Here is a 26,104-nt window from a genome sequence, read left to right as displayed (position 1 = left end):
TTTTGGAATTGTCGTATAGAAAGCGTGGGACTATAATAGGTTCATCTCAAATTCACTTTCGTTCAGTCGATGACGTAAAATTCGTCATAGATTATTTTATCTGTATTGACAGTGGTCGATTATTCTCAATGGTTTTTCTGTGTTTGTATTTTAACACCCATACACAGATGGAATGATAAACTAGTAACCTCGGAGACAATTGTTATTGTTTGGTCTTTCTTAATGAATAATGGATGATGTTATTTCTTATTATAATAAGGCCATGTTAATCAATACGCTTAATTGTAGGTGTTTAAACAGTAAAGAAGTTTAGTGATCGTATGTTAGTATCACCAGTGCAACTAACTGGTCAAAACGTTTGTGTGTGGATGTATGTACATATGTAAGCGTGTGTGTGCGTGTGTGTTCAAAAAAATCAGAGGTATGTTGTTACATTTATAATTTGTGGATCTATTCAATTATTTTTTAATTAAATTAATAGGTTTATTAGCTTAGCTATATTCTGAAATAAATTCGTTATTATTATTATTATTATTATTATTATTATTATTATTATTATAAATGGTAACATACACAGTGAGTAATTAGTTCAAAACCTCATCCAAACCTGTGAAAAATATTGGAAATGTAAATCGTAATATGAACATACAGGGAAAAGTCCCTTATATCGTACCGGCTCCTAAATTGCACCTCTGTAGTGTCTCCTAAATAATAATCTGCATGGTGTGCCGTCACATAGATCATACACTATATATAATGTTTATAGACAATGTACCAAACGACGATCTGTAGTTCATACATGTTTAGATATTTTCACTATTTATTATCTTATTTTCTGCAAGGAAACCCAAGCTCCTACACGACGCAGGTTAGATATAACATAGCAGTTAAATTGCCAGTAATGTAGTTGTTACCAAAATTCAGAGATTCCACATTTGATAAAATGAACGAGAAAAACAGCACTATGTCTCCTCACCGATACATTTTTCTAAATTGTACCGGTACAATTTGTGGTGAAACTTTCAGAAATAGTGTCTTTGTTGCAAGTGTTGGCTGCACACAAAGTGCATAGGTGTACCTAATAAACAGAAGGTTTTCTATTATGATAGAATAAATGTGCTTAAGTTGTTGATTATAGGATTTAGACTTCTGGGCTTTCGGCATCTATTGTCATTTAGCCAGTTACGCATGAGGAATGACGTCCCTTGGTGAGCACACTATCCGGGGAAAGGGAAGAAAGAAAGGATTGGGGAAGGAAGGAAGCGGCCTGGGATCTATAAGTTAGGTACCACCCCGGCATTTGCCTGGTGTGATTGAGGAAAACTCGGGGAAAACCAGGCCTAGTGTGAATGAGACTGGCCTGCAAAAGCCTTATACACTTTTTTGGACCAAGTGCCCCCACCGGGAATCGAACCCGGGACCCCTTGCACCGAAGGCGAGAGTGCTAGTGACTAAGCTACGCGGAGCCACTTGCTGAATGTAGACCTAATGATTTAACTTGTAGTACATACAGTCACTTGCGTCTCTGGCATGTAAACTTTGGGGGGATGGGGGATGCGTCAAAGAAGGTGATTTAAAAGGTCCTACCTAGCCCAGCCTGTTTTTATCTTTAATTCCATTTGTTACCTTTGTGCTTACCTTCACGGAGCCCGTGGGACATATAAAGAGCTCTGTTATAATCGTTTCACAGCCTGAAAAGGATTCCAAATAAATATAATAATTATTATTTATACGTTATTCTGTCATTTGTAAATAAAATAAAATAACAATAGAATATTGAAGGAATATGTTGAATATGTTGTACTTCAAAATATTGGGGGGGGGGCGCGTCACAGATGCCCGTGAATACAGTCATGATAGTGGTCTATTTCTCACTCTTTTTAATGTTGAAATTCAAAATGATATCGCAGACTAATTAGTATAAATGGTTAGAAATATGCAATTTCGACCGTCGTAATTTTACATTGTCAGTTTTTCATGTTTACGTACAAGTTCAGTTTCGTAATTAATAACAGTACTTTCTTTTAAAAAAAAAATCACAAAGTTTGATAATAGCATATTCATTTTCCGTAAACGTGAATACACTTTTGTTAACTTTGATTTTGTATTTGTATTTAAACTTACAAATACTTTGATCTTAGGATCTTAGGAACAGGTTCCAGCCTGGATCCGAAAAACCGGTTCCACCACAACCGGATCTTCTAGAACCGGATTCGCTCAGAGCCGAAAACCGATTCCACTAGGCCATCCCTAACTACCGGTAAACATATGAATTCCGTATATTTTAACAATAATACCGCTGTCCGGATAACGGACTTTTCTCGGTGTACATTCTCACCAAATTTGACTATGATTGATCAAGTAGTTCTTAAGATTTTTGTCTCCAGAACAGATGGACAGACACGGTAGATAGCATAAAGTATACCGAAGTATACCGAAATTCTTTATTATACAGAGACAGACACGTAAGAAACCAAAGCACAAGTTTGTGGAAGCCAATATGTTACAAAACTAAACTAAAAACTAAAAATGACCCGAAGACCACGCCATAGGAAAAAAGAAAATTTTCCTTCAGGATTCCTCAACCTGGGGGTCGCGACCCCTGGGGTAGGTAACATTTTCAACAGGAACAGAGTTGTTTAAATATCAATTTAAATCAAAGAGGTACGATATGAAACTAACGAGAACTACATGTTGAAATACCAGAAAAATACAAATGCAACAAAACCTGCATATTGAAATACAATTAAAATTTAAAGCTAATGAGATACCTGAGCATGGTGTGATTTCACTAGAGCGGCAATGTCCGGATCAATTTGGTGGCACATATTATCAAGTCATTTAAAATACTCAATAACTTTTATTAAGAACTGTCCAAGTTTTTTTTTTAAAAGCAAAATTAGAAATCACTTTATTTTTTTTTACATGACCGAAATTAAGAGAATTATGAAATTTTAAAATTTTCAAACGGCCTCCATTTTGAAACGGTATGAGGATCATGAATGAACTGACCAAATTTGGTTTAAATCCATTCGCTTTTAGGGAAGTTCCTTTATCCACTATATACAAAAAATGGATTCTATTATTATAGAAATAGATGGACATCGAGAGATCTCCGCAATAAGTATATTAAAAATCCCATATAAGATTATTACTAACCCGAAATCATTAGGGTATCGCTGGCAAGAGACTGTGATAAAATGGGGGTCGTGATATAAATTACTTTGAGAACCACTGTCCTAATTAAACAGAATTGCATGTAGAGTTACGTAAACTCGATCTAAGGTAGACTCGATCTTTACGTAATAAGGGGTGAATTATTCACAACTCATTATATTTTACTGCACATTACACCAATGAAATTCGTTGTACAATACAGGATACAGAAAAGTACAGCATATCCTAAAGTCATGGGTAAAAATTGTAGAAGAAAATATATACACTGAGAAAAATCCGTTATCCGGACAGCGGTATATTGTACAAATATACGGAGTCCTTGTGTCTACTACGGAAATTTATACGGAGCATATGTTATCCATTGCCACATACGTGCTTTTCCTGTTTAGATGTTACATCATGTCACTGCAATAAACATCTACCAGTCTTCCGTATATTGCATACGACAGCTTTATGTTATACTGTATATGTTTCTTCATTCCACCATTTCACTCATCTCTCATCATCACCGTCTCCTTTAACCTAAACGACATAACCGTGGGAAGTAAAACTAAATATTTCATTTCATTTCATTTCCAAATAGCAAGTTGTTTTCTTCTGTTATTTACTCTCAGAGACTACTCAAAAGGTATATAAGCCAAACGTCATTTGGACCGTTACATGTGAGAATTCGGCTTCAATCTTTCTACCTCTTTAGTTGGTCTATTAATTTTCTCTTTATTAGAGTAGACAGGCCCGTTTCTAGGGGAGTCTAGGGGGCTGGGCCCCACTAAATTTTCGCTGCCACCCTAAAATTTTCACAGTAGGCTTCCAAATGAACTATAATATGGTTGGGTCGGGCTCCCCCTAACTTCGGCCGGGCACCCCTACATTTTTGGGCTGGCTACCGGCCTGGAATAGAATAAAAGTGTTAGCATCTCGAGATAGACAAATGACTACGTGAAACGAAGGAAAGAGGAATCTGAGATTGCAAGAATGAAGCTCTGCAACTTTATACCTGTTCATAGAATACAAGCTAATACATATAGTCACAAAACCAAAGTATATTGAAATAATTTTAAACATACTAATTCAAGTAATTTATTGTTAAGTAGCCTACTCTCCGGTAATTTAAAAATTTATGAAGTGCACTGGGTATCCAAACTCCTGATCCTGGGTATCCAAGTGCTGAGCCTGGGTATCCATTTGGATACAAAAAGGTAGCTTAAAAAATGCCCTGGGAATATGCCCACTCTGCTACCGTCAAACACTGATAGAAAGAACTTTAAAAGTTATTTTTGTTCTCCGGACGTTACAGAAATTACTTTTTGGAAGTTTCATCCTGTTTGGACAAATTTTGATGGCTATACCCCTCGCCCCACCTTCTAAGTGTAAATTGATTATTTTTTTTGGGTAAACGGCACCTGAACGGGACGTCTTATTATCTCCATGATTTTCGAATACACTCTCAATAATTAGTCAGATTTCTAGCCACAATCGCACTTCAGATCTCTCAACAACTGCCGTTCCATGGTTGTCCCGTTCAGGTGCCGTTTACCCTTTTTTTTCGCGTTTTTATCATTGGCCGAGAAGCTATAGTTCTTGTGAATTTCGTTTCAGTCGTCCAATTCCATAAAGTAATAATATAGTATAAAAGGTTTCAGCTGCATTTCCCGCTGAAACTGTGGAGACAGTGGCGCCGGCACTCAAGGAAGTTGGGTACTACGAACTACTAAAAGCAAGAACGAATCAGATCACTCAGAGCGCGTGAGTCTGATAGAATTAGCCAATGATACAATTAGCTACTGTCAGTAGCGAAATGATGCAGTTATTTACAACTCTAGCCGGTAGTATCGTCGATTGAATTTCCATTAAGAATATAGGGAGTACTTAACCAGGTTAATCAATACCTAATTCCTTCTAATCAAGTTGCAAAAGCCGAATTCAATTCCAATTATCGGCAGACTACGAATGCATGAAAACAACTGTTAATATTATGATTAGTCTCCAACAATGTGTTTACTTGTTTCGTTTTATTCAGTTACAAATTGTTTCTTTATTAAAAGTTTCATGGTCTTCTTTAAGAGCTGTTGTTAATCAGTTAGACATACTGCATTTTATTGTCTTATATGTTTGTATTTTCATTGTCTTGCCTGTTGTAAGTAGGAAATAATGGTTTTTTCATTCAGCGCCATCTCTTTTGATAAATCGGGTGAAAAAAGATAAATTTATATAAGAAAGATACAAAATTCTAAAATAACCTATAATTAAATGTGTAACTTTTTTTTTGTGATTTATTCTTAAAATTGAAGATTTGTTAAGTTTGATCCTTTATGACTATAACAATTGAAATAGGTAAAGTACACCTTCCTCTAAAACATTGCAATTCATGTGCATTTATTTAGCCATTTATTCCGAAGTTGGGCGTCCGCTTTTGCCATGTTTTTTCGCTGTTATCTCCTTTGCACACTTTCTGCAATTTCTTATTAGGTTCATTAATCCGTGCTCTTCACAAACTTTTAAAGGATTTTGCTCGTTATCAACGTATTGCTTCACAAATGTTAAAACTGTTAGTTCATTGTCCTTGTACATTCGCCATGTTGATAACATAAATGCTCGTTTCTTTCCCACAATGCAACTGTTCGGTTACCTTGCGCCAAGTAGTTCCCTCCGCTCGCCGTATAGTCCCATGTTTATAACCGCTTATCTTATATATAAAAGAGAACGTACAAAATCCTTTGTTCCCTCATCACGCTAATACGGCTGAACCAATTTCTTTTATTTTTGGGGGGTTATTAGGATTTGGACCCTAGATGGTTTTTATCATATCACTTTAATTTTTAATTACCAGTGTCTTGAGATAATTGACCATTCAAGTGTCCATAACGTACAAATCCTTTGTTAGATCATCATAGGTAAAAATAAACGTATTTATATGCAACCCGCATGACCGTGTCACTCGGCGGGTTAACATAAATGACAGGCGATATAATGTTAACATTTACTGCAATCTACTATGGTTTTTATCATATCACTTGAAAGCGAAAAAGTAAAAATTATCTAAGTAACAAAGTTTATTGCGTTCCGGGGTGACCGCAGCGAAGCGGGGCGGGTTAACATAAATGACAGGCGATATAATGTTAACATTTACTGCAATCTTCTATGGTTTTTATCATATCACTTGAAAGCGAAAAAGTAAAAATTATCTAAGTAACAAAGTTTATTGCGTTCCGGGGTGACCGCAGCGAAGCGGGGTGAACGCTGCTAGTATATAACAAATAAACAGATTTTTCGAGACTCTTATATATTATGAAGCACACAAACGATCAAACTATCCATATCTTTCCTGTAAATTTTAAAAATTTTGCTGGAAACGGACGCCCAACTGTGGAACTTAACCCTTTATTTAAATCAGCATTCAGAATTTTGTTCACAAGCGAAAACGCGAAAGCAACTTTGCAGCATAAAGTATATATTTGTTCATGATTTGAATGTTTTCTCCATTATGAAGCTGTAAAGAGATGCTAGGGCCAACTGAACGCTCGGTTTGCTTCCGAGGATGCAGACTCGTTTATCGTGTTCGCCGTGATGTCCCCTAGAGCCAAACAGTACCATTATAACAATGCCTCTAAACCGTATACAGTATTCGTAAACCGTATAAATTATGTAGTTCCTCGTTATGAAGTTTCCACCATTCCCCATTTCTATCCGTCTTGGGTCCGAATATTCACCTTAGGATTTTATTTGTAAATATTTTCAGTCTGCGTTCTTCCCTTAAACTAAGCGACCATGTTTCACAACCATATAGTACAACAGTAATAGTTATCATTTTATATACTTCATCCTTCAAATTCTTCAAAACAATCCGCGTGAACTGAATAACAGATGCTAACATTTAATTTCTTCGTGGATAAGGTTTCAGCCTCTTAACGTTGTTTCTAGATATTTTAAAGTATCCACTCAAAAGTATTCGACTTTAAGAAGTTGTCGAAAATATTATTTTATATTTTAACGTATCAATAGTTTACCGTATTATAGTCACGTCAAACTTGCATGTATTTGGTTTATCTGCATTCAGGCCCGTATCCAGGGGGGTCTAGGGGGGCCGGGCCCTCCCTAAATTTTTGCGGGCCCCCTTAAAATTTTCACGGTAGGCTTGCAAATGAACTATAATATGGTAATGAACTATATAATGTTTTTGGATCGGGCCCCCCCCTAACTGTAGCCGGGTCCCCCTACATTTTTGGGCTGGCTACCGGCCTGTCTGCATTTACTTCTAAACCCGTATGTTTCTACAGTCGTTTCATAATAATAACCTTTGCATTTCTCTCTATCATTCTCATATAATTCTCTGTAATGTTTACTTAATCAGCATTAGCCATAACCCGATGAGTGCCATCAAGCGCTAGGCCTTGATTGCTATCTTTGATTTTCCTTACAACGTATTCTAGAACGAACTTGAGTAATAGTGGAGAGACAAGGGCGTCCATCAGGGGGGCATGTTGGGACGCTTGCCCTCCCCCCCTTTAGAGAAATTGTGCTTCGGAAGATCGAAAACCCAATGGATATTTTAGAATAGTTACCGCAAAATTTGAGACTACATTTGAAATGTCGCTTATACTTGCCCCCTCTTGGAAACCACAACATGGGCGCCCCTGAGTGGAGATAATGCATCACCTTGTTTAAAACCATTCTCGACGTGAATGCTCGTGGACAAATATTTTCCTACTCGAACTTTACTTTGGGATTCCTTTAAACAAATCTTAATTAACCTAGCATTTTCGGTATTCCAAACCCCATAAGACTGTTGTACAATGTTTCCTTTGTAATCGAGTCACTTCTAAAATCAATAAATAATTGACGCTGATTATTATAATTCCCGTTCCTTTTCGACTAGTTGTTAACTATATCTGATTAGTAGTGGATCTATTTTATTTAAATCCGCACTGAAAATTTCCAATAATTTCATACGTTTATGGAGCCAGTTTTGTTAACAGAACGTTTGAGGGGATTTTGTATGGTGTTTACAGAAGAGAGATGCCTCGATAACTATTACAATGAGTTTTGTCGCTCTTCTTGTGAATTGGAACAATGATTGATACTTTCCATTGTTGTGGCAATTCCTTCTGATAACCTACGTATTCGGTGAGGAAAATTAGTTTGTGTATCTCGTTCCATAGCGTTTTCCCTCCAGTTAAAATTACCTTAGCAGGAGTTTCGTCTAGTTGCAGTTTTTTTCTGGTCATACTAAAATGATACTTTGGAAATACCATACATTAACGCTCTTCTCTCCTTAAGACAAATTAAATGATGATAACCTTTGGGCATAATCACAGTGGCGGTTCTAGCCCTGGGCCGGGGGGGACCAGTTTATGAGTGATAAAAATAATTTATATATTTTTGAAAGTGTATAATAAACTCATGATATACCTATCATAGTCTGGGGTCTGGCCGCTGCTCCCCCAGTTATTTCCTTCTAGAACCGCCACTGTGTACTAACAAAAGGATGAGAGGTTAAAATATTAGAGGTTAAACCATTAAAGTATAACGTTAAAGTACTCCACTAATAGTTAATATTTAATTACCAATCAATAGAAATTAGTATTTAATATAAGCTCAGATGTGAAATTCAATGAAGAGTTTTCTTTCCTGCAGCTTAAACTTTTAGTATGTAGTTCGATATGTATGTGGGGCTGATCTTCTCTCACTGTTCTTCAGTCACCACACAGCACATTTGCGAGACCTTATCACCTCCATTGATTATATAATATAGTCCAGAGAATGGCCTCTGGTCAAGACAAGAAATACCTAGTTTCGTTCAGCTTATTAATGTTATTGCTGGAGATAATCATAAATTCCTTTCGATTGTTTTCGGTGCTTTTGAGAGATTTGCGACAGACCATCTGTTCCACTATGAAGTATCGTAATTCAAACATTGAATAACTTGATCAGAATAAGCTGCTGCTTATTGGATTTTACTTAGGTATTATGGTGCGAGGAAATGATGATTTCAGTGTAGACGTTAGTATTTGTCCGTATCACTAATTCTGCATTTGGATATATTTGAGTGAAGTTAATTTGATTCTAAAGTTACAAATTATTAAGGGAAGTTCCCCAAAGAGTACGCACTTAGTCTTTAAACACGTAACGAAAAAAAGGGAAATCACCCAGAGTAATAATTTCTATCACAAATCTTTATTCATTCCTTAAGGTCAAAATTGGAGGCAAATATAAAGACAGTGACGCAATAGTTACAACAATAGACGTATTGTTATAAAACAATGCATTTGCGCACTCTTGAAGGACTATGCCTCTAAGAGTACGCAATGTGTCCTCCAAGAGTACGCATTTGCTATGTGAGAATAATACTATAACAAGGCAGCAAACGAAGATGATATTACACAATTCAAAGAAAATTATGACAGAAATACGAAAAGAGGTACAAAGTTCTTTTGGTTTAAATGAATACAAATATAAATGTAACATCAAAAGTATTCAAATTCTTGATAATGAGGGAAACCAAAAGATAGCCTGCAATTAACCTAGGCCTAGATTGCAAAATAGAATTGAAAACTGCCAAATTATACCAAAGTATAGTTGACACTGCTTTTAAACTAAACAGAAACTTATATGCGCAAATAAAACAAATAGAACATTACAATAAAATTATGCATCTAAAATCTGACATTTATATGATCATTAGCAGCTGTCACACTTAAAAACCCCGAGGCCCTCATAATTTGAACAGGCCTCATGCCACCACTTCTTGCAGGCATGACACTGCACCTAAACCTCGATGATGGGTTGCGTGTACTGCTCATCACATCCAGGGCAGAAGTAATTATCGGATGAAGATCGTGGTTGGTCTGAAGAAACACGATATCTTCCTTCAGTCTTGGCATCAACTTAATCGTTAGGCCTATTCCTCTTGCAAGTTGCTTCTGTGGATGTTTTAAGTTTGTTTTTAAACGGTGGAAACGTCATAATCTCAGACTTCTTCCCTGCTCTGTACACCTGAGTGTTTAGGAAGAGGCAGACATGCTGACGATGTACTGCTACTGGTTCATTTGGAACATCTGATGTTTTTACACCATTCTCTTCGCTGTCAGCAGAGCACAATTGTTGATCGATCAGTGCCGAAAGTTGGAAGTCTACTTCGCTCAAGACGTCAGGATTGAAAGAGTGAATCCCTGTAGCTTACACGAACTCCAAGCTTTCTCAATTGTTGCAATCCCTTCGTATGCAATGTGGATGCTACCGGAAATGTCCCTTTGTGTTATTCTTCCCACGGGTGATCAATGGTTGTTGACCATCCATTTGTCACATTCAGCTGCAAAGGCAGTCTTCAGAGGTCCAAATCCCTTGTCAAGGGGCTGCAGCATGTGGCTTGCATGCGGAGGAAGAGAAAGAAAGGTAATGTAATTATCCCTACAATACAGCACTGCTTCCAAAGTGCAGTGTGTGGTGTGGTTATCAAAAAGTAGCAACACTTCATCATTTTGAGTTGGCTTCACGAGGTGAGAGAAATGTTTCAACCAATCCGAAAAACGTTCGCTGGCTATGTATCCAAAATCTGATACCAGAGGTCCTTCTGCCTACCTACTTTCCTTCAGGTCCATCTTCATTCAACACTATTTTCATTCTATTTCTGAGAAATATGATGGCTGGAGACACGTAAACTCCAATTGGAGACATGTAACAGAGAACAGTAATCGTCTGTCCCCTCTAACTAGACAACTTTACCCACATGCCTTTTACCGATTGGCGAAAGTACTTTTGGAATTTTATTTGGAAAAGTTAAAATTCCATTTTCATCCATTAAACATTCTATGAGAGAGAAATTGTTTGTCTTGTAACACTTCCTGAAAGTTGCTGAAGAATATCGTGTATTGAGTTTTGTTGAAGTCAATTATTTTTCCAAGGCTGCATTTCTCCGGTGAGCGCAATGTTATTATTCCTTTTGCAAAATGCATATATCCAATTCTTTCCGGCTTTCTTCTTCTCTCTTGAAGGTGTGTTGGTGGGATTTCTCTCTGCATAGTCGAACGAAAAGTCCATCAATTGTTGGCATGTGATACCGTAAAGCATAGAATCAAGGTCCCTTACGTACTAAGCCAATTCTTGTTCTTGCAGAGGGCTGAATGTTGGCTTTATCTGTCGCACGGACGTTGGGGCAGTTTCTGGAAAAATTTAAAAAAAGAAACTGTAGCTAAACAAAAACCATTAAAAAATCATTGCAGTATGTTAGTTGAATCTTTTCCGAGGTTAGTTCGCATGCAGTAGGTCCAAATTTGTAATTTTCTGATCCTGAAAGTAATCATACCCACTTTTCTGAGATTTTGTCCTACTTCATTCACTTCAGGAATAGCGTAATTTCACATTGCTATAATGTAAATCATCGGTGATTTCACATTAGTATTACTTCAGTGAGCCATGTAAATCGCCAGCGATTCACATCATACCTAGGCCTACCTACTTTCTCGGGCTATGCGAATCAACAGCGATGCACACTGCTATTGTTTATATTAGAGAAACCTATTCATTTTGCCTCAAAGTAACCCCACGGTGTCAGAATTGGAAAAGAATCTGACAAGGTGATCTTCTCTGATAGTCAAATTCAATTGTCTACACAGTCCTCCAAAAGTACGGCATCACCGGTCCCCAAGAGTACGCGCGTACTCTTGAAGGAAAGAAAATGCGTACTCTTAGAGGAATCGCACTCATTTTACAAATCTATCGCAAGTGTGCAGTAATTTCCAGATATGATGGTATTATCTGCCTTATACCCAAACTTGATTGTGACATCTAATATTTGATACTAAGCTTAGAAACAGAATATATCTGTATTCAACTATACACACTAATTAATGGGAACTCAATTATTACACTGGAAGTATCAAAAATATTTACTTACCAATAAAACGTAGGGCACAGATGCTGGCAGCAGACAACTTGTGTACAACCACCTTTCATACAACGACGCTTCTGCAGGAATACAAACAAACATCGTACAGCGTTGCCAGATCTGGCAAATTGTTGAGCGTACTCTTAGAGGCCGCGCGCTCTTAGAGGAACTTCCCTTATAGATTATCGGTATGTTTTTTTTCTTTTTCTTTTGGTTTCTTTTAAATTTGAAATGTACTAGAATTTGAAATGTACTGAAATTTGGTTTATTTTAAATTTGTTTCTTAGGAGGCCTAGTCACTGCGAAATTACAATACTGCTAATTTTATCGTAATTATGTAATATCTTCAAATAGATCAAATATAATCGTAATGTGGAACAAGAGCGCGCTAGACAATATTATTTTTACATGAGATACCGTTATCATGAGTCACCTAGTAGCTTTCCGTTTGGCAGCTATTTAGAAACACGAAAATGAATGCCGATTTTCTAAATGGCTGCAAATCGAAAACAGATAAGTGAATCGTGATAATGGTATCTCATGTCAAATAATATTGTCCAGCGAGCTCTTTCTTCACTTTTCTATCATCTTTTATCTATTTGTAGGTATCACGTAATTACTGTAAAAGTAGCGGTAAATTAATTTCGCCGTGACGGGGCCTCTTAAGTTTACGGTCGCCGTAATCGGAGGTAAATTTGTTATGACTCATAATTAGTTCGATTGGATCAGTTGGAATATTCTCAGTGTTATACATTCATTGATCTGCTCAAGCGTATATAACTCACATTTAACTACAAAATAATGGGGATGTTCTCCGTCGTCTAACAGGACAACAAGTGCCTAACAATCTCCTATGGAGACATAAATGCCACGGTTGTGTACGTGGTTCGGTCAATAAGTTTTTGCTCTCATATGGATGGTGTTTGTGCTACATGTGTTAAACTTACGTAGTAAATGTTCCCTTGCCTTAAGATATTGACGTATATTTTAAAAAAAATAAATACAAGAGGTTTGAAGTTATGATGTGTGGAATGAGGGAAAGTGTCCAACTATGCTCACTTCTTTTTAGAAACAGCAATGAGTTGAATGTATCTGAAGTGTTGACTCTGTGTGTAAGCAATGAAAAATATTTTCAAGATCATCTTGTGACCATGGACGAATGTTGTTACCGTGACACAGGGACTATATACGTTATGGATAAACAATGGAAACGTACCCACTCCTCACAGCCAAAATGTCCCGTTTGCAACCTTCTTCCAAGAAAGTAATAATGTCAGTTTTCTTTATATAATTCACTGATTACTTCGGTTCGGTTCGGTTTGCAGAATGGTTCGGCTCGGTTTAAGAACTACTGGACTCTGTTTGAGGAGTGTTTTGCTCGGTTTCAGTTCAATATTCCAATAATAAACGAATCCACGTTTCAAACCTCTTGACTCGATTTCACGACAGTTTAGTTCTGTTTCAGAACGGTTTGGTTCAAATCGGTCTGTTAGCGGTTTGGTTCGGTTTCGGTTAACTGTTCCAAATTGGTTTGACAAATCGAAACCCCGGTTTATGTTTTCAGGAACCGTCCATCGCTAAATTTACCTTGGTAGTGACTTTTTTCTATAATTGAGTTAATATTGCATAAAAGATGTCTCTGTAATAACTTTAGCATAACAATTTAATTCACGAAACAAGAGCAAGAAAATTTATTGTGTTGGTTGATAGTTTCATGTTTTCTTATTCTTCACTTACGGTTTTCCCCTCTAAAATTGTACAGCATCTTGCAGTATTTCGATTATTGATGTTCCTCTTTTATCTCATTTGTTTTCTTATAGTGATTCATAATAAGAGCGTTGTGCGTAATATGTGATTATTGTGCAATTAGATTTTATTGGTTATACCTTGCCTTTTTGCAAATTAATTTTAATAACTAACATCTCTATCGTTGAAAGAAGTAAATAATAAATACGTCTTGAACTGCGTATCGTCGCGTGAGAACCAGAGGAACGTAACTCCAAAAATGCAGTTTTCGTTTTCTTCGTTTTGAACATAATTTTGAAAGCCCCACTTGGTGTAAATAGAACGTAGCGCCATCTGTTCTCCTTGTCGATCATCTGTTGTAATGTAGCTCAATTACCATCTTATTAAAAACACATCTTTCTAAGAAAATAATATTTTTGTCCTCTCGCCTGTAAACCTACGAAAATGGAGTTACGTTTCTCTGGTTCTCATGCGACGTTATATAAGAAGTAATAATACAGAGTGTTTCGAAATAGCACCGACAACGTTTGGGAGGTGATTCCTGAGATCGAGGTAGGACAAACAGTATAGACTAACCTGGGTGCACAAATACGTCATTCCGGAGTTACAGGCTGCCGAAAACATGAAAAAAAAAATGAACTTTAAAGGTCCATAGCTCCAATGCTATGAGACGTACCGTTGTCGGGTCAAGACTTTACTTAGGAACTAATAAGTGCGCTATCCAAAAATGCATGTTTCAGAATCCTAAGGTACTCACATAACAATTTTTAAAAAGGGAGTTTGGCTATCGGCATATAATTTGAAGTATTCGCCAACTACCTCAATATATATATATATATATATATATATATTTTGCGAAAGTATGGCAGGATTCTGAAACTTGGATATTTGGATAGGGCATATACTAGTTCCAAAGTGAAGTCTTGACCCGACTACGGTAGTTCCCATAGTATTGGAGCTATGGGCCTTTAAAGTTCATTTCTCCATGTTTTCGGTAGGCAGCCTATAACTCCAAAAGGAAGCATTTGTGCACCCAGGTAGGTATATACTTTTTGTCCTATCTTAATGTCAGAAATCACCTTTTCCAAAAGTTGTCGGTATTGTTTTGAAACACACTATATATTTTAACTAAATGTGAATAAATTGAACTGAATTTCTTCTTTTTTTTTTTTAAGTTATCAATACAGCATCTACATCTACTGGTGTAAATTGCGTGTGTTATTTAAAAGAAAATATATTTATTTCGTTTATTTCAGATTAAAACTTGCTTCTTGCACAGTATCCGAAACGTTTCTTCACAATGACTGTCACAACATACGAACAACTTCCTTACAATGACGACGATATTGTATTTTACTTGAAAGCAGGTAAGTTACAGAAAGATTATTTTTTCTGTTGTTAATGTGAGTGTGGAGAAGAATGGAGCGAATTAACTGGGTTGAGCGGAAAACGAATAAGAGGGTGGTAGAAATGGTGGGAGAGAAAAGAACAATTTTAGATATTATTAAGAAGAGAAAGAGAAACTGTTGGGGACATTAGCTAAGAAGGAACTGTATCATGAGGGACGTGTTAGAGGGTATGGTGGCAGGAAAGAGAGGGAGGGGGAAGAGACTATAATTAGTGAACGATTAGGTGAAGATTGTGGAGCATGGAAGCTTCTCAGTTCTGGTAAATGACTTGCCAATAATGTCAGAATACCTATGATGATGATTCTGTTGTTAACACTTTTTATAATTTTTCTGAGTTAGAATGTGTTGTTTCGATCCCAGCTTTCGGTAAATGAACTTTGTGACAGAGGAACACCGTTTTCATGGGTTTTGTCGGGGTACTCCCCTTTCTCATTTATAATCATCATTGCGTCTCCTTTATCCTCAGTGCATAATTCTATGACGTTAAACTATAGTAATAATGATAATAATTTATTTATACATATTTCTGGGATTACTGGCATGTATGGCCTTAAGCTCGTCACATATGAAGAATGACATCTCTCGTCGAGGACACTGCCCGTCAAAGAGGGAAGGAAGGAAGCGGCCTGGGAGTTCTATGGTAGGTACCATCCCAGCATTTGCCTGATGTGAATGAGATAAACCCAGCATGGCTGGCCTAAAAAGAAAAGCTGGTATATTTTTCTACAGAATGTCCTCACCGGAAATCGAACCTGGGACCGCTCGAGAAGAAAGAGAAGAAAAAGATTATGATGAACAATAAGTAGTTTAAGAACTTACATACCAGCGTCCTAGTAGTTACTAGGGGATATAAACTCACTCATAGCTTTTAAATAGTAGGAACCATATTGTGCAGTATAGTCTTAGAGCTGAAAAAGAGCTTAAAACCATAATAGGTGCGGCTCTACAATATAGTCACAAAGTCACGTACTTTCCCAATGAATAATACAAAAATAATATTGTGCAGTTGTGAGGTTGTCAGTCCAGCAGCTCGTGTCATACATCAATATCGAGGATATTTGGGGATTCGGGTTAACAATCCCATCTCAGAATTTTGATTGATAAAATGGGATCATGAAGCTGGGCTAAATGAAGTGGGATCTAAAACTTAAAAATAAAAAATAATAAAGGCAAACTAATGTCAATGTGTGGTTTAAAAAAAGGGAAAAAGTTAGGTTATTCTAACACAGTACTGTCGTTGCTAGCGTTCAAGCATTGCTGTCTGCGCCTGTCATTTTGTCGGCCGTCCTTATGGGTATGACACAGCGAATGTCGTCCCATAAATGGCAACAATGCAACCACTACGTGAACCAGTACGAGGTGAACCTGTGAACCTGGAATGTAAGATCACATTCACTCGAAAAATGTGTATTTGACAAAATATCTTGTATAGTACAATATATTTAGTAATACAGGGTTTATTTTTCGACATAATTCCTACCATGATCCAAACACTTGTTAACTATTGCAAACGCCAAAAATATAGGCGGGTTGCGCGCGCAAAAAAAGTGGGTGGAGAGAGCAACAGCCAACTAGCAACTACGCACTTGCCACATTTACATTTGTCTTGCTCAATCACTGTCAAGGTTTCATGTTTCACGCGCTTGTTGAATGATTGGTTACGGCAGAACGCAGGCTTTGAGCTGTGGCTAGATAAACGGCTGTCGTCTGCTTACTCCTGCAACAGGATGGGAAGAAGGTGGCACATGACAAGGGAGAGTTGACAACAGCGAGCTGTAAGGTGCGCGCGCAACCTGCCTATATTTTTGGCGTTGCTTTAGTGCTATAATACTATAATCTATATATCATAGCCAATAGAATTCAAGTGGCTGTCTCTGAAGCCACATTTCAACTTCATTCTTGATCTTCTTTGTCGTTGTGAAAGTATTGTCCAGCAACAATTTCCCACAAACGGGAACAATTGCTTTGTGAATATACACGGGAGCTTACCTTGTACCCGGACAAAAATATGACGGAGCACAGCCCACAGTTTGCGAGATTCTGAAGCAGCGCAGCACTTATATTATAAGCACTTATTACTCCTATAAGACTTCATGTAGAGCCTTTCTATTCCAACTGTGCCCCTGCTGGCGCTGCTGTCGATATGTGATTTCCCGTACCTCCCTCGAAAGAGGAGGGACAAGTTGCTTTGGCCGAAATCCTTCCATAGTTGGATGCGGAAGCGTTGCCACAATGAATTATTTCACGGACTTCGCTATGCTCTGTCTTGTTAGCCATTCTAAGGAGCCTACGATCTTCACTCGTCGAGACCAAACGACTGAATGACAAATTGGCAACACAGCGGAGGTCATTCACTTCTTTCCCTAAACAAACGGAGAGTTTGGTCCATCAGAAAATGGCGGGTGGGGGGTGGCAGAAGTATGTTTCACATATTTTCCGAGGGCACAGTTGAAATAGAAAGTCTCTAGCAATGAGAAACAGCCGTTAGAGGGAAGTAGAAGACTACAGTGAAAGCCAGCATACCAAACTTACGCACGAAAATATTACTTGTCCGCCTAGAGAGTTATTTTTATTTATTTATTTATTTATTGCTTGGGACATTGGCTGAGACGGAACTGAACCATGTGAGATGTGCTATGGCAACAGGAAAAAGAGGAAGGGGGCGAAAAAGGCTACAATTGATGGACGATATCAAAACAGAAAAGTCATGCGTGAAGACGAAGAGGTTTGTTGAAGACAGTGGTGTATGGGAAACTTCTCAGTTGCGACAAGTGACATTGCGAATAAGGGCAAAATTCTTATGATGATGATGATGATACAGAAGTACTTTACCTTACGAATGCTCTTCGTACTAAGTTATTTATTATATTTAATGTGATCTTTGTTTATTCCAGATCCAAGAACAAAGAATTGGTTTCTTATGAGTAGTCCTTGGCCTACGTACTGCCTATGTTTATGCTATTTGTACTTCATCAAAATTTTGGGACCTCGATACATGAAAAACAGACCACCTTACAGTTTACAAGGAGTATTAATATTTTACAACGTATCTCAAATTATAGTCAATTTATGGATTTTCTTAGAGGTACGTATCAAATTAACAACTGCTGGTTCATAAGTATTACCTAGTATATTTCAGTTTTGTCAATTCAAGACTGTGCCTAATTTTTGTGGGTTTAAATAATAATAATAATAATAATAATAATAATAATAATAATAATAATAATAAGTCGAAAAGCTAACAAACCTTTCTTTTCTTTGCATATATGGGTTGGTTACCCAATGGTGGGTCATAAAACCTGGACTATGTTGAAGTGGAGATTCCGATTTGCTCGCTGCTGAAAACAGCTCAGAATAAATAAATATAATACTATTACTAGCACCAGTATCTATTATTATTATTATTATTATTATTATTATTATTATTATTATTATTATTATTATTATTATTATTACAGTAAAACCTCTCATTAACGGACACTGGTGAAACATTATGATTTGTTCATAAATGAAAGATGTTCTTTACACAGAACTTACACAGTTGTAGGTAACTTAGTTAATATGGTAATTGTGTGCAGTGTACGGTAAATAAATTACAGTAGAACACCTCTCATCCGCCTTTGGCTCTTCCGCCACTTCGGTTGATCCAACCGTGCTTGAGCCAAACTTGTCCCAGCTCGTTGGTGACTCACAAGATCCATTAGTGCGTACTGCCGCCGCAGCATCGTTGTTTACTTGCTGTTACCGCTTATATGTCTTAGTGCTTACGTCATATCTTGTATAATTTCTTTCGTTATGCTTGTTTTCTGTACTGTATTGTGCAGAGTTTAGTGTTTTCTGTTCATTTGTTTTTACTGTAGAGAACAATACAGTCAATGTTTGAGTCCAGAGATTGTTTATTTTACTGTAAATTCGTATTTTTCTGTATTTTCTGAAAATCCGACTTTTTTGCGTTTTGTCCATACTCCTAGTCCCAAAGGTGACGGATTATAGGGTTTCTACTGTATTTGTAAATGTAAATATGTATGTAGGCTAATATTGAAATGCATTACTATTAAATGCTGAAATATCTATAGATCTACTATTAACCAATCTCAGGGCACTAAAGGATTCACATGATCCCCTAAAATAGTAACATAATCACGAGCAGTGAAGCGACTGGAAAGCGCCAACACAGAACCCATCGCCATGTTTCACGCTGGTCGGACACAATGCGAATCATACGCTTTTTTGAGCATTCACTATACGTAAACGCGGTCCATGATTTGAAACAGGATGAAAGATGAATCATCCGACCATATTACACGTTTCTAGTTATCAGCAGTCCTTGTTGTGCATGTTCGTGGCATCATTAGCATCGTGTTAAAGCGGTCCCTTATCAACTTTTTTCGCTTTTACAACCCGACTTCGCATCTCCATTTCATGTAACTCGGAGCGGACAGTTTAAGTGTTGTTCGAGTTCCTCGATCAGTTGTTCCACAGTCCCACAAAATCCTAATGAAAATCAGCTTTAAGAACCCGCATCACAGCAAAATTAAAATACTGCTAATTTTACAGTAATTATGTGATATCTTCAAATAGATAAAAGATAATCGAAAAGTGGAACAAGAGCTCGTTAGACAATATTATTTTACATGAGATACCGTTATCACGACTCACTTATCTGTTTCCGATTTCCAGCCATTTGGAAAATCGATATGAATTTCCGCGCTTATAAACGGCTGCAAACGGAAAGCTACTAGGTGACTCGTGATAATGGTAACTCATGCAGAATAATATTGTCCTTTATCTATTTGAAGATATCACATAATTATTGTAAAATTATCGGTACTTTAATTTCGCAGCAAATAGGCCTCTTAATGCTCGGCAGACCTGCTACCGAGAATTTCATTCCGACCACTGATACTCTTCGCCGATTGAGTTTGCCATGAGTTTCGTATGACGTCATCACCTCGTATACTGTCCCTTGCAACACACCCAACACACTTACCATTTTCGTCATACATGCACCATGTAACCGAGCTCCAACAACTTGCTTCTTTGGAAGTCAGGTATGTTGTTAATTTTACACTTCACCATTTGCTCAGTTCACAGCAGACTGCCGGTTTAGTGCAACACCCATCACCAAGTGGCCGACGCTGCTGTCCCCGCCTGTCCGTTACAAACCCAGACATCTAATATGTTTCCTACTCCAGTTACATATTTACTGTAGACAGTGGTGTATTTAGGATTTTGTTTCGGGGGGTTATGCACAATGTGTGAATAAGCATATATATTTTTTTCCTTTTGGGTGGCGACAAATTTAAATAAAGTTTTGCATATATCAAATTTATTTCGGGATGGGGACTTAAGCCCGATACCACCCTCTAAATACGCCACTGACAATAGACGTAATACTTCACAGTGGTACCTTTAAATTGATAAGTATCTGAATGTGAACAAAAATTATATGTTATGAACCTAGCGGCTTGAACCCCTCTTAATAAAATTCTGCATTTTCGACTGTACTACATTTCCTCATCAGTATGTGGTTAGCGTACGCACCTTCGGCGTGGGAAACTCAAGTTCGATTTCCAGTGGGAACTCGTGTGGTTCGGATCCCACATTAAGCTATAGTCCCACGTCTCATATAATCTCGGTGGTAAACGCAAACTTCCAATTCAACCATCCAAACTACTGTGCCAACTGATGATTCATTCAGAATACAGTCCTTTCTTTTCGTTAGTGACATGTAGTATGGTCCAAGTCAAATGTAGTACGAAGTTGATAATACAATACTAACATTAATAACATGCTTCACGTCACAATTAGATTTTTTAGTAATTGTCTTCAATATGTGAGAATCTACATTAGCTACTGCTCTTATTATTCACAGTTGTTAAGTGATAAACACTCTGCAGTTTCACAGACTTACACAAAACAGATTCCTATATGCTTAATATGTGCAGACTGTACAGAAGGTTGTTCTCTGTATATCCGACAATTTTCGATTCTGTGCTGCCACCTGGCGTGTCATGTTGGAACTATGAGTTTGCTGGCGGGATAACTGTTATGTCTGACCTTGTAGGTGCGTGAATGTTGCTAGTGTTATCAGATGGTGCCGAAAATCAACCGATAATGGGAGAGTTACGCAATGGCCCTTATGGGCGCAAACCAGGTCATACGGTCAAGGCTTCGAGTCATACCGCCAGAATATGACTACGCTTTTAACTGGAAATGGCAAACGGATTAGGAATTCATGTCATTTCGTTTGAAGACATTTCTGTGAAAAGCCCAGATAGCAATGCAATGGATTTTTGTGCATTTGAATTGTTGAAACTACGTCTTCAACATCGCCGCCCGTGCACCCAGGATGGTCTACGAAAAGCTTGTAGGGAGTAGTGGAATAGAATTCCCATTACTGTCCTGTACCGGAGCTTGCTGCCATGCAAACTGCAATGCAGTGTGATAGTAAACAATGCTGGGGGTCCAATTGAACATGATCGTTGGTGGTGGTGCGTTATCTCTTAAGGTAAGTACCCGTCAAAAATGGTCGGACATAAAGCGAACAACCTTCTGTATAAGGTTGAGCTCAGGTGAATGTAATGTAATGCCCATCAGGTGTTCTTTCGTGAATGCGATTGCTCAAACTTTTGCCAGTGCCAGAATTGATTTGTCTTTTTTTCTTCGCCTTCCCCATGTTTGTATGGGATCGACGTTTCTTTCTTTAATTCTTTTCCTCTATCCCCCTTTATTACGGGCATCCTGCATTTTCTATTTCCGCTCCTCATATCAATTCTCTCCATCTCCTCTTGTATCTTGTTCTCTTCCTGTTACCTCAGCTTTACAATTATTTTTCCAACATTGTTGTCGTTTCATCGTCCTACATATCCCAGCCATCTCAGCTTCCATTTTTATAACTTTCTACTCAAGCTTCCCACCTTACCAGTGCCTCTTATACAGGGTGTTTCAAAGAAACCCCGACAACGTTTAGGAGGTGATTCCTGACACCAAGATAAGACAAAAAGTATAGACCAACCTGGGTGCACAAATGCATCCTTTCGGAGTTATCGGCTGTCGAATACATGAAAAAATGAACTTTAAGGGTTCATATATCCAAAACTATGGAACCTACCGTAGTCGGGTCAAGACTTCACTTAGAAACTAATATAGCGCTATCCAAAAGTACATGTTTCAGAATCCTAAGGTATTCACGCAACAATTTTTATAGACGATTTGGTTACGGACGTATAATTTGAAGTACTTATCAACTACCTCTATAGAAATGCTTGCGGAAGTACCCCAGGATTCTAAGACATGGAGATTTGAATAGAGAACATACTAGTTCCTAAGTGAGGTCTTGACCCGACTACGATAGGTCCCACAGTTTTGGAGCTATGTCTCCCACGCCAAAGGCGCATACGGTAACCGCTTACACTCTACGAGCTAACCACGAAGGATGCATGGTACATTTAATGAGGTTTAAATGTTCTGATACTTTTTTTTTAATTTTTTTGCCAAGACCTTTAAAGTTCATTTTTTCAGGTTTTCGACAGCATATAACTCCGAAATGAAGCATATGTACGCCCAGGTTGGTCTATACTTTTTGTTTTATATTGGTGTCAGGAATCATCTCTCAAATGTTGTCGGTGTTGTTTTGAAATACCCTGTATTATCGCTCCTTATTCTATTCTTTCTTGTCACATTACATATCCATCTTACATTCTCATTTCTTTTACTTCCGTCTACTTTCATCCACTTTCATCTCTTCTACTTCTATCTACTTCCATCCACTTTCATTTCTTCCACTTCCGTCTACTTCCATCCACTTCCATCTCTTCCACTTCCACCTACTTCCATCCACTTTCATCTCTTCTACTTCTATCTACTTCCATCTACTTTCATATCTTCCACCTCCACCTACTTCCATCCACTTCCATTTACTTTCATCCACTTTCATCTCTTCTACTTCTATCTACTTCCATCCACTTTCATTTCTTCCACTTCCGTCTACTTCCATCCACTTCCATCTCTTCCACTTCCACCTACTTCCATCCACTTTCATCTCTTCTACTTCTATCTACTTCCACCTACTTTCATATCTTCCACCTCCACCTACTTCCATCCACTTCCATTTACTTTCATCCACTTTCATCTCTTCTACTTCTATCTACTTTCATCCACTTTCATATCTTCCAATTCCACCTACTTCCATCCACTTCCATTTACTTTCATTTACTTCCATCTCTTCTACTTCCACCTACTTCCATCCACTTCCATCTACTTCCATCCAATTTCATCTCTTCTACTTCTATCTACTTCCATCCACTTCCATTTCTTCTACTTCCTAGGTCCTTGTGTTTATCCAGCTTTCACTATTGTACATTATTGTCGTTGTATACTTTATTCTAACTTGTTATTATGATTTATGTGTTTAAAATGAATCTAATGTTTCAGGCTCTCAGATCAGGATTATGGAGGGACTACAATTTAATGTGTGAACCTGTAGATACAAGCAACAATCCCAAAGCTTTAAGGGTAAGTATGAAAGATTTTGCTTCGGAACTACTCAAGATAATATATACAGTACGGTCCGAAAATCTTGTAATATCTTTTTTTTTTTTTTTTGTTTGTTTGTTTATATGTAGGATATGTGTGTTTCTACTCCATTTTCTCTTCAAATACCAGTAGGTAACACAAATATCTATAATGTGGTAGAATATGTTCTGGCAAGTGCATGGGTACATGAAGTCCACACGCACTGGGAAAATCATAAAAGATGTGTGTAATGGGGCTTTACAGCAAGATTCAATAAGGAAGCTTTGTCGAAGCGAACGATATAGCGCTGGCAAGAGAAATTCTTCCGAACTGGAGACCGGAAGGCTCTACTCAGGCTGGTAGGCAGCCCAAAAATTTAGGGGGGGCGGTCCGGTAGAAGTTAGGGGGGCCGATCCAACCATACTCTACCGTCACCATATTATAGTTAATTGCAAGCCTACCGTGAAAATTTTAGGGGCAGGTAAAAATTTAGGGGGGCAATCCCCTAAAACCCCCTTGGATAGGGGCCTGGCTCTACTCTTCCGAAGTCACACCTATGAACTGATAGCAAATACAAATCTTCAAACGTAGCTTCAATTAAAAAAAAAAAAAAAAAGTCTGCTACATACCAAAATGTTAACAACAGCAACCTAGGTAGATAATAATCGAAATTTTAGCTACTTGCGAGTGTGTAGAAGTGTTCACTGAAGAAGAACACTTGAAATCCTGCGTACAGACATTGCGATGATGTTTAGCTAAATTCTTGCCCCCAAGCTTCACAAGACAGCTGACCACGCACCATTTCACCAAAGAGGAATCAAACCAAGTCTCTTGTGCTATACATTGATAATCATTCAGACCTAATAGAAGACAGACATCCTTTTCCGTGAGTACTAGATAGATTGTTGGGTGCCACGAAAATAGTCGTAGTGAGTTGTGACTATAAATTGTCTCCAGCTAGCTCCACATAGTATGCAAAACCGAGGGAGCACCAACTCTAAACTATTAAATTTAAGTAAATTTGAACAATTGACTTGCCCTACCTCTCATAGAATCTGCTAATCCAGAAATTAATATAACCAATTAAGTGAGATGAATGAGAACATGCATTTTATTGTCTCAGTACTCGATCTGGGTAAAGAGTACTGAATACTTTTGTACACGTTTGAACAGCTATTTTAGATTTAGTGCACTTAAGTTTAAAATGTCGTAAAATCAGTTATCTACTAACCCAGTGGCGTATTTAAGATTTTGTTTCGGGAGGGGCTTTGCTAACTTTCGGGGGGGGGTTGCTGAAAATGTGAAAATTCTGCAAGATATTTTATATACTTTACTATAGTAAGTAAGATTTCGGGGGGGCTTAAGTCCAGAAGCTCCCCCCTAAATACGCCACTGTACTAACCCTTATAAGACATGGAATTTTCTGTATAAATCTCTAGTAAAGCGTTCCACACCTTTTTTTTTTTTTTTAAACTTTCATTCAAGCATGGAAACATCAAAGAACATGCTTTATGGGCATTTTGCAGTCACGCGTGTGATGCTTGGGAACAGTGACGTCACAAACTTAAACTAAAGAAATAAGAGAGTAAATTTTTAGAGTTTTATTCAAAAAACTTCCTGGCGCATCCTTATTTATCCTAGGATCATGGTTTTACCTTCATTTTATTCGGAATGAAGCAGTGTTTTCAACTGTACCAGTCAGGTGTCTCTATTATGTATCCGAGGCGCGATAATCGCGACCAAAGTGGGGAAAATGGATTATTTCAGGGGAAAAAATCATTTTTTGAAATTTCTCTTCTTAGGTAAATGATAGGGACATGCGACTGGTACCGTTTAAAACCATAATTCTAGCAATAGCTGATTGAGTAGAGAGTCTACAAATTGCGTCAAAAAACTCTTTTTAAAAATAATCTAATGAATTTGAGATTAATGAACAGGACAACTGGACTTCAACTACATGAATTATGGGATAGATTCTTGAAACGAATGAAAGGATAAAAACCACGAAAAAAAATGAAATGAAATCTTTAAGTTTTACGTCTCACGGTTATGCCTACTAGGCTAAACGAGACTGTGATTATGAAAAATAAATGAAATGGTGGAATGAAGAATGGGAGGAAACGGGGAGAACCCTGAGAAAACCCGCGCACACGATTTGTCCACCACAAAGTTCACTTGGCGGATGAAAAATTATTAAGAGAAGCAATAAAAATAAAATTATATATGATATCACATTGAATTGGGAGAAAACTTCAAAATTAACTGATATTTGGAATAATTTATTTAAAATAATAATAATAATAATAATAATAATAATAATAATAATAATAATAATAATAATAATAATAATAATAATAATAAAAGAGAAAAG

General features: G+C 37.4%; 1 protein-coding gene across 1 annotated transcript in view; it reads left to right on the top strand.

The window, feature by feature from the left end:
* Positions 1 to 297: 297 nt before the first annotated feature.
* Positions 298 to 26,104, top strand: part of LOC145672734 (very long chain fatty acid elongase 7-like) — a 43,480-nt gene continuing 17,673 nt past the window's right edge. Inside the window, exons 1-4 of the mRNA XM_081741909.1 lie at positions 298 to 421; positions 15,064 to 15,174; positions 18,111 to 18,301; positions 23,653 to 23,733. Coding sequence (XP_081598035.1) covers positions 15,108 to 15,174; positions 18,111 to 18,301; positions 23,653 to 23,733 — 339 coding nt within the window. The 5' untranslated portion in view covers positions 298 to 421; positions 15,064 to 15,107. The remainder of the gene's footprint in view (positions 422 to 15,063; positions 15,175 to 18,110; positions 18,302 to 23,652; positions 23,734 to 26,104) is intronic.

This window comes from Thermobia domestica, chromosome 16, assembly GCF_964235325.1.
Source record: "Thermobia domestica chromosome 16, izTheDome1.hap1.1, whole genome shotgun sequence".
Taxonomy (NCBI): Eukaryota; Metazoa; Arthropoda; class Insecta; order Zygentoma; family Lepismatidae; genus Thermobia; species Thermobia domestica.
Note: the sequence above shows the minus strand (reverse complement) of the source record. Positions and strands in the feature narration are given on the sequence as shown.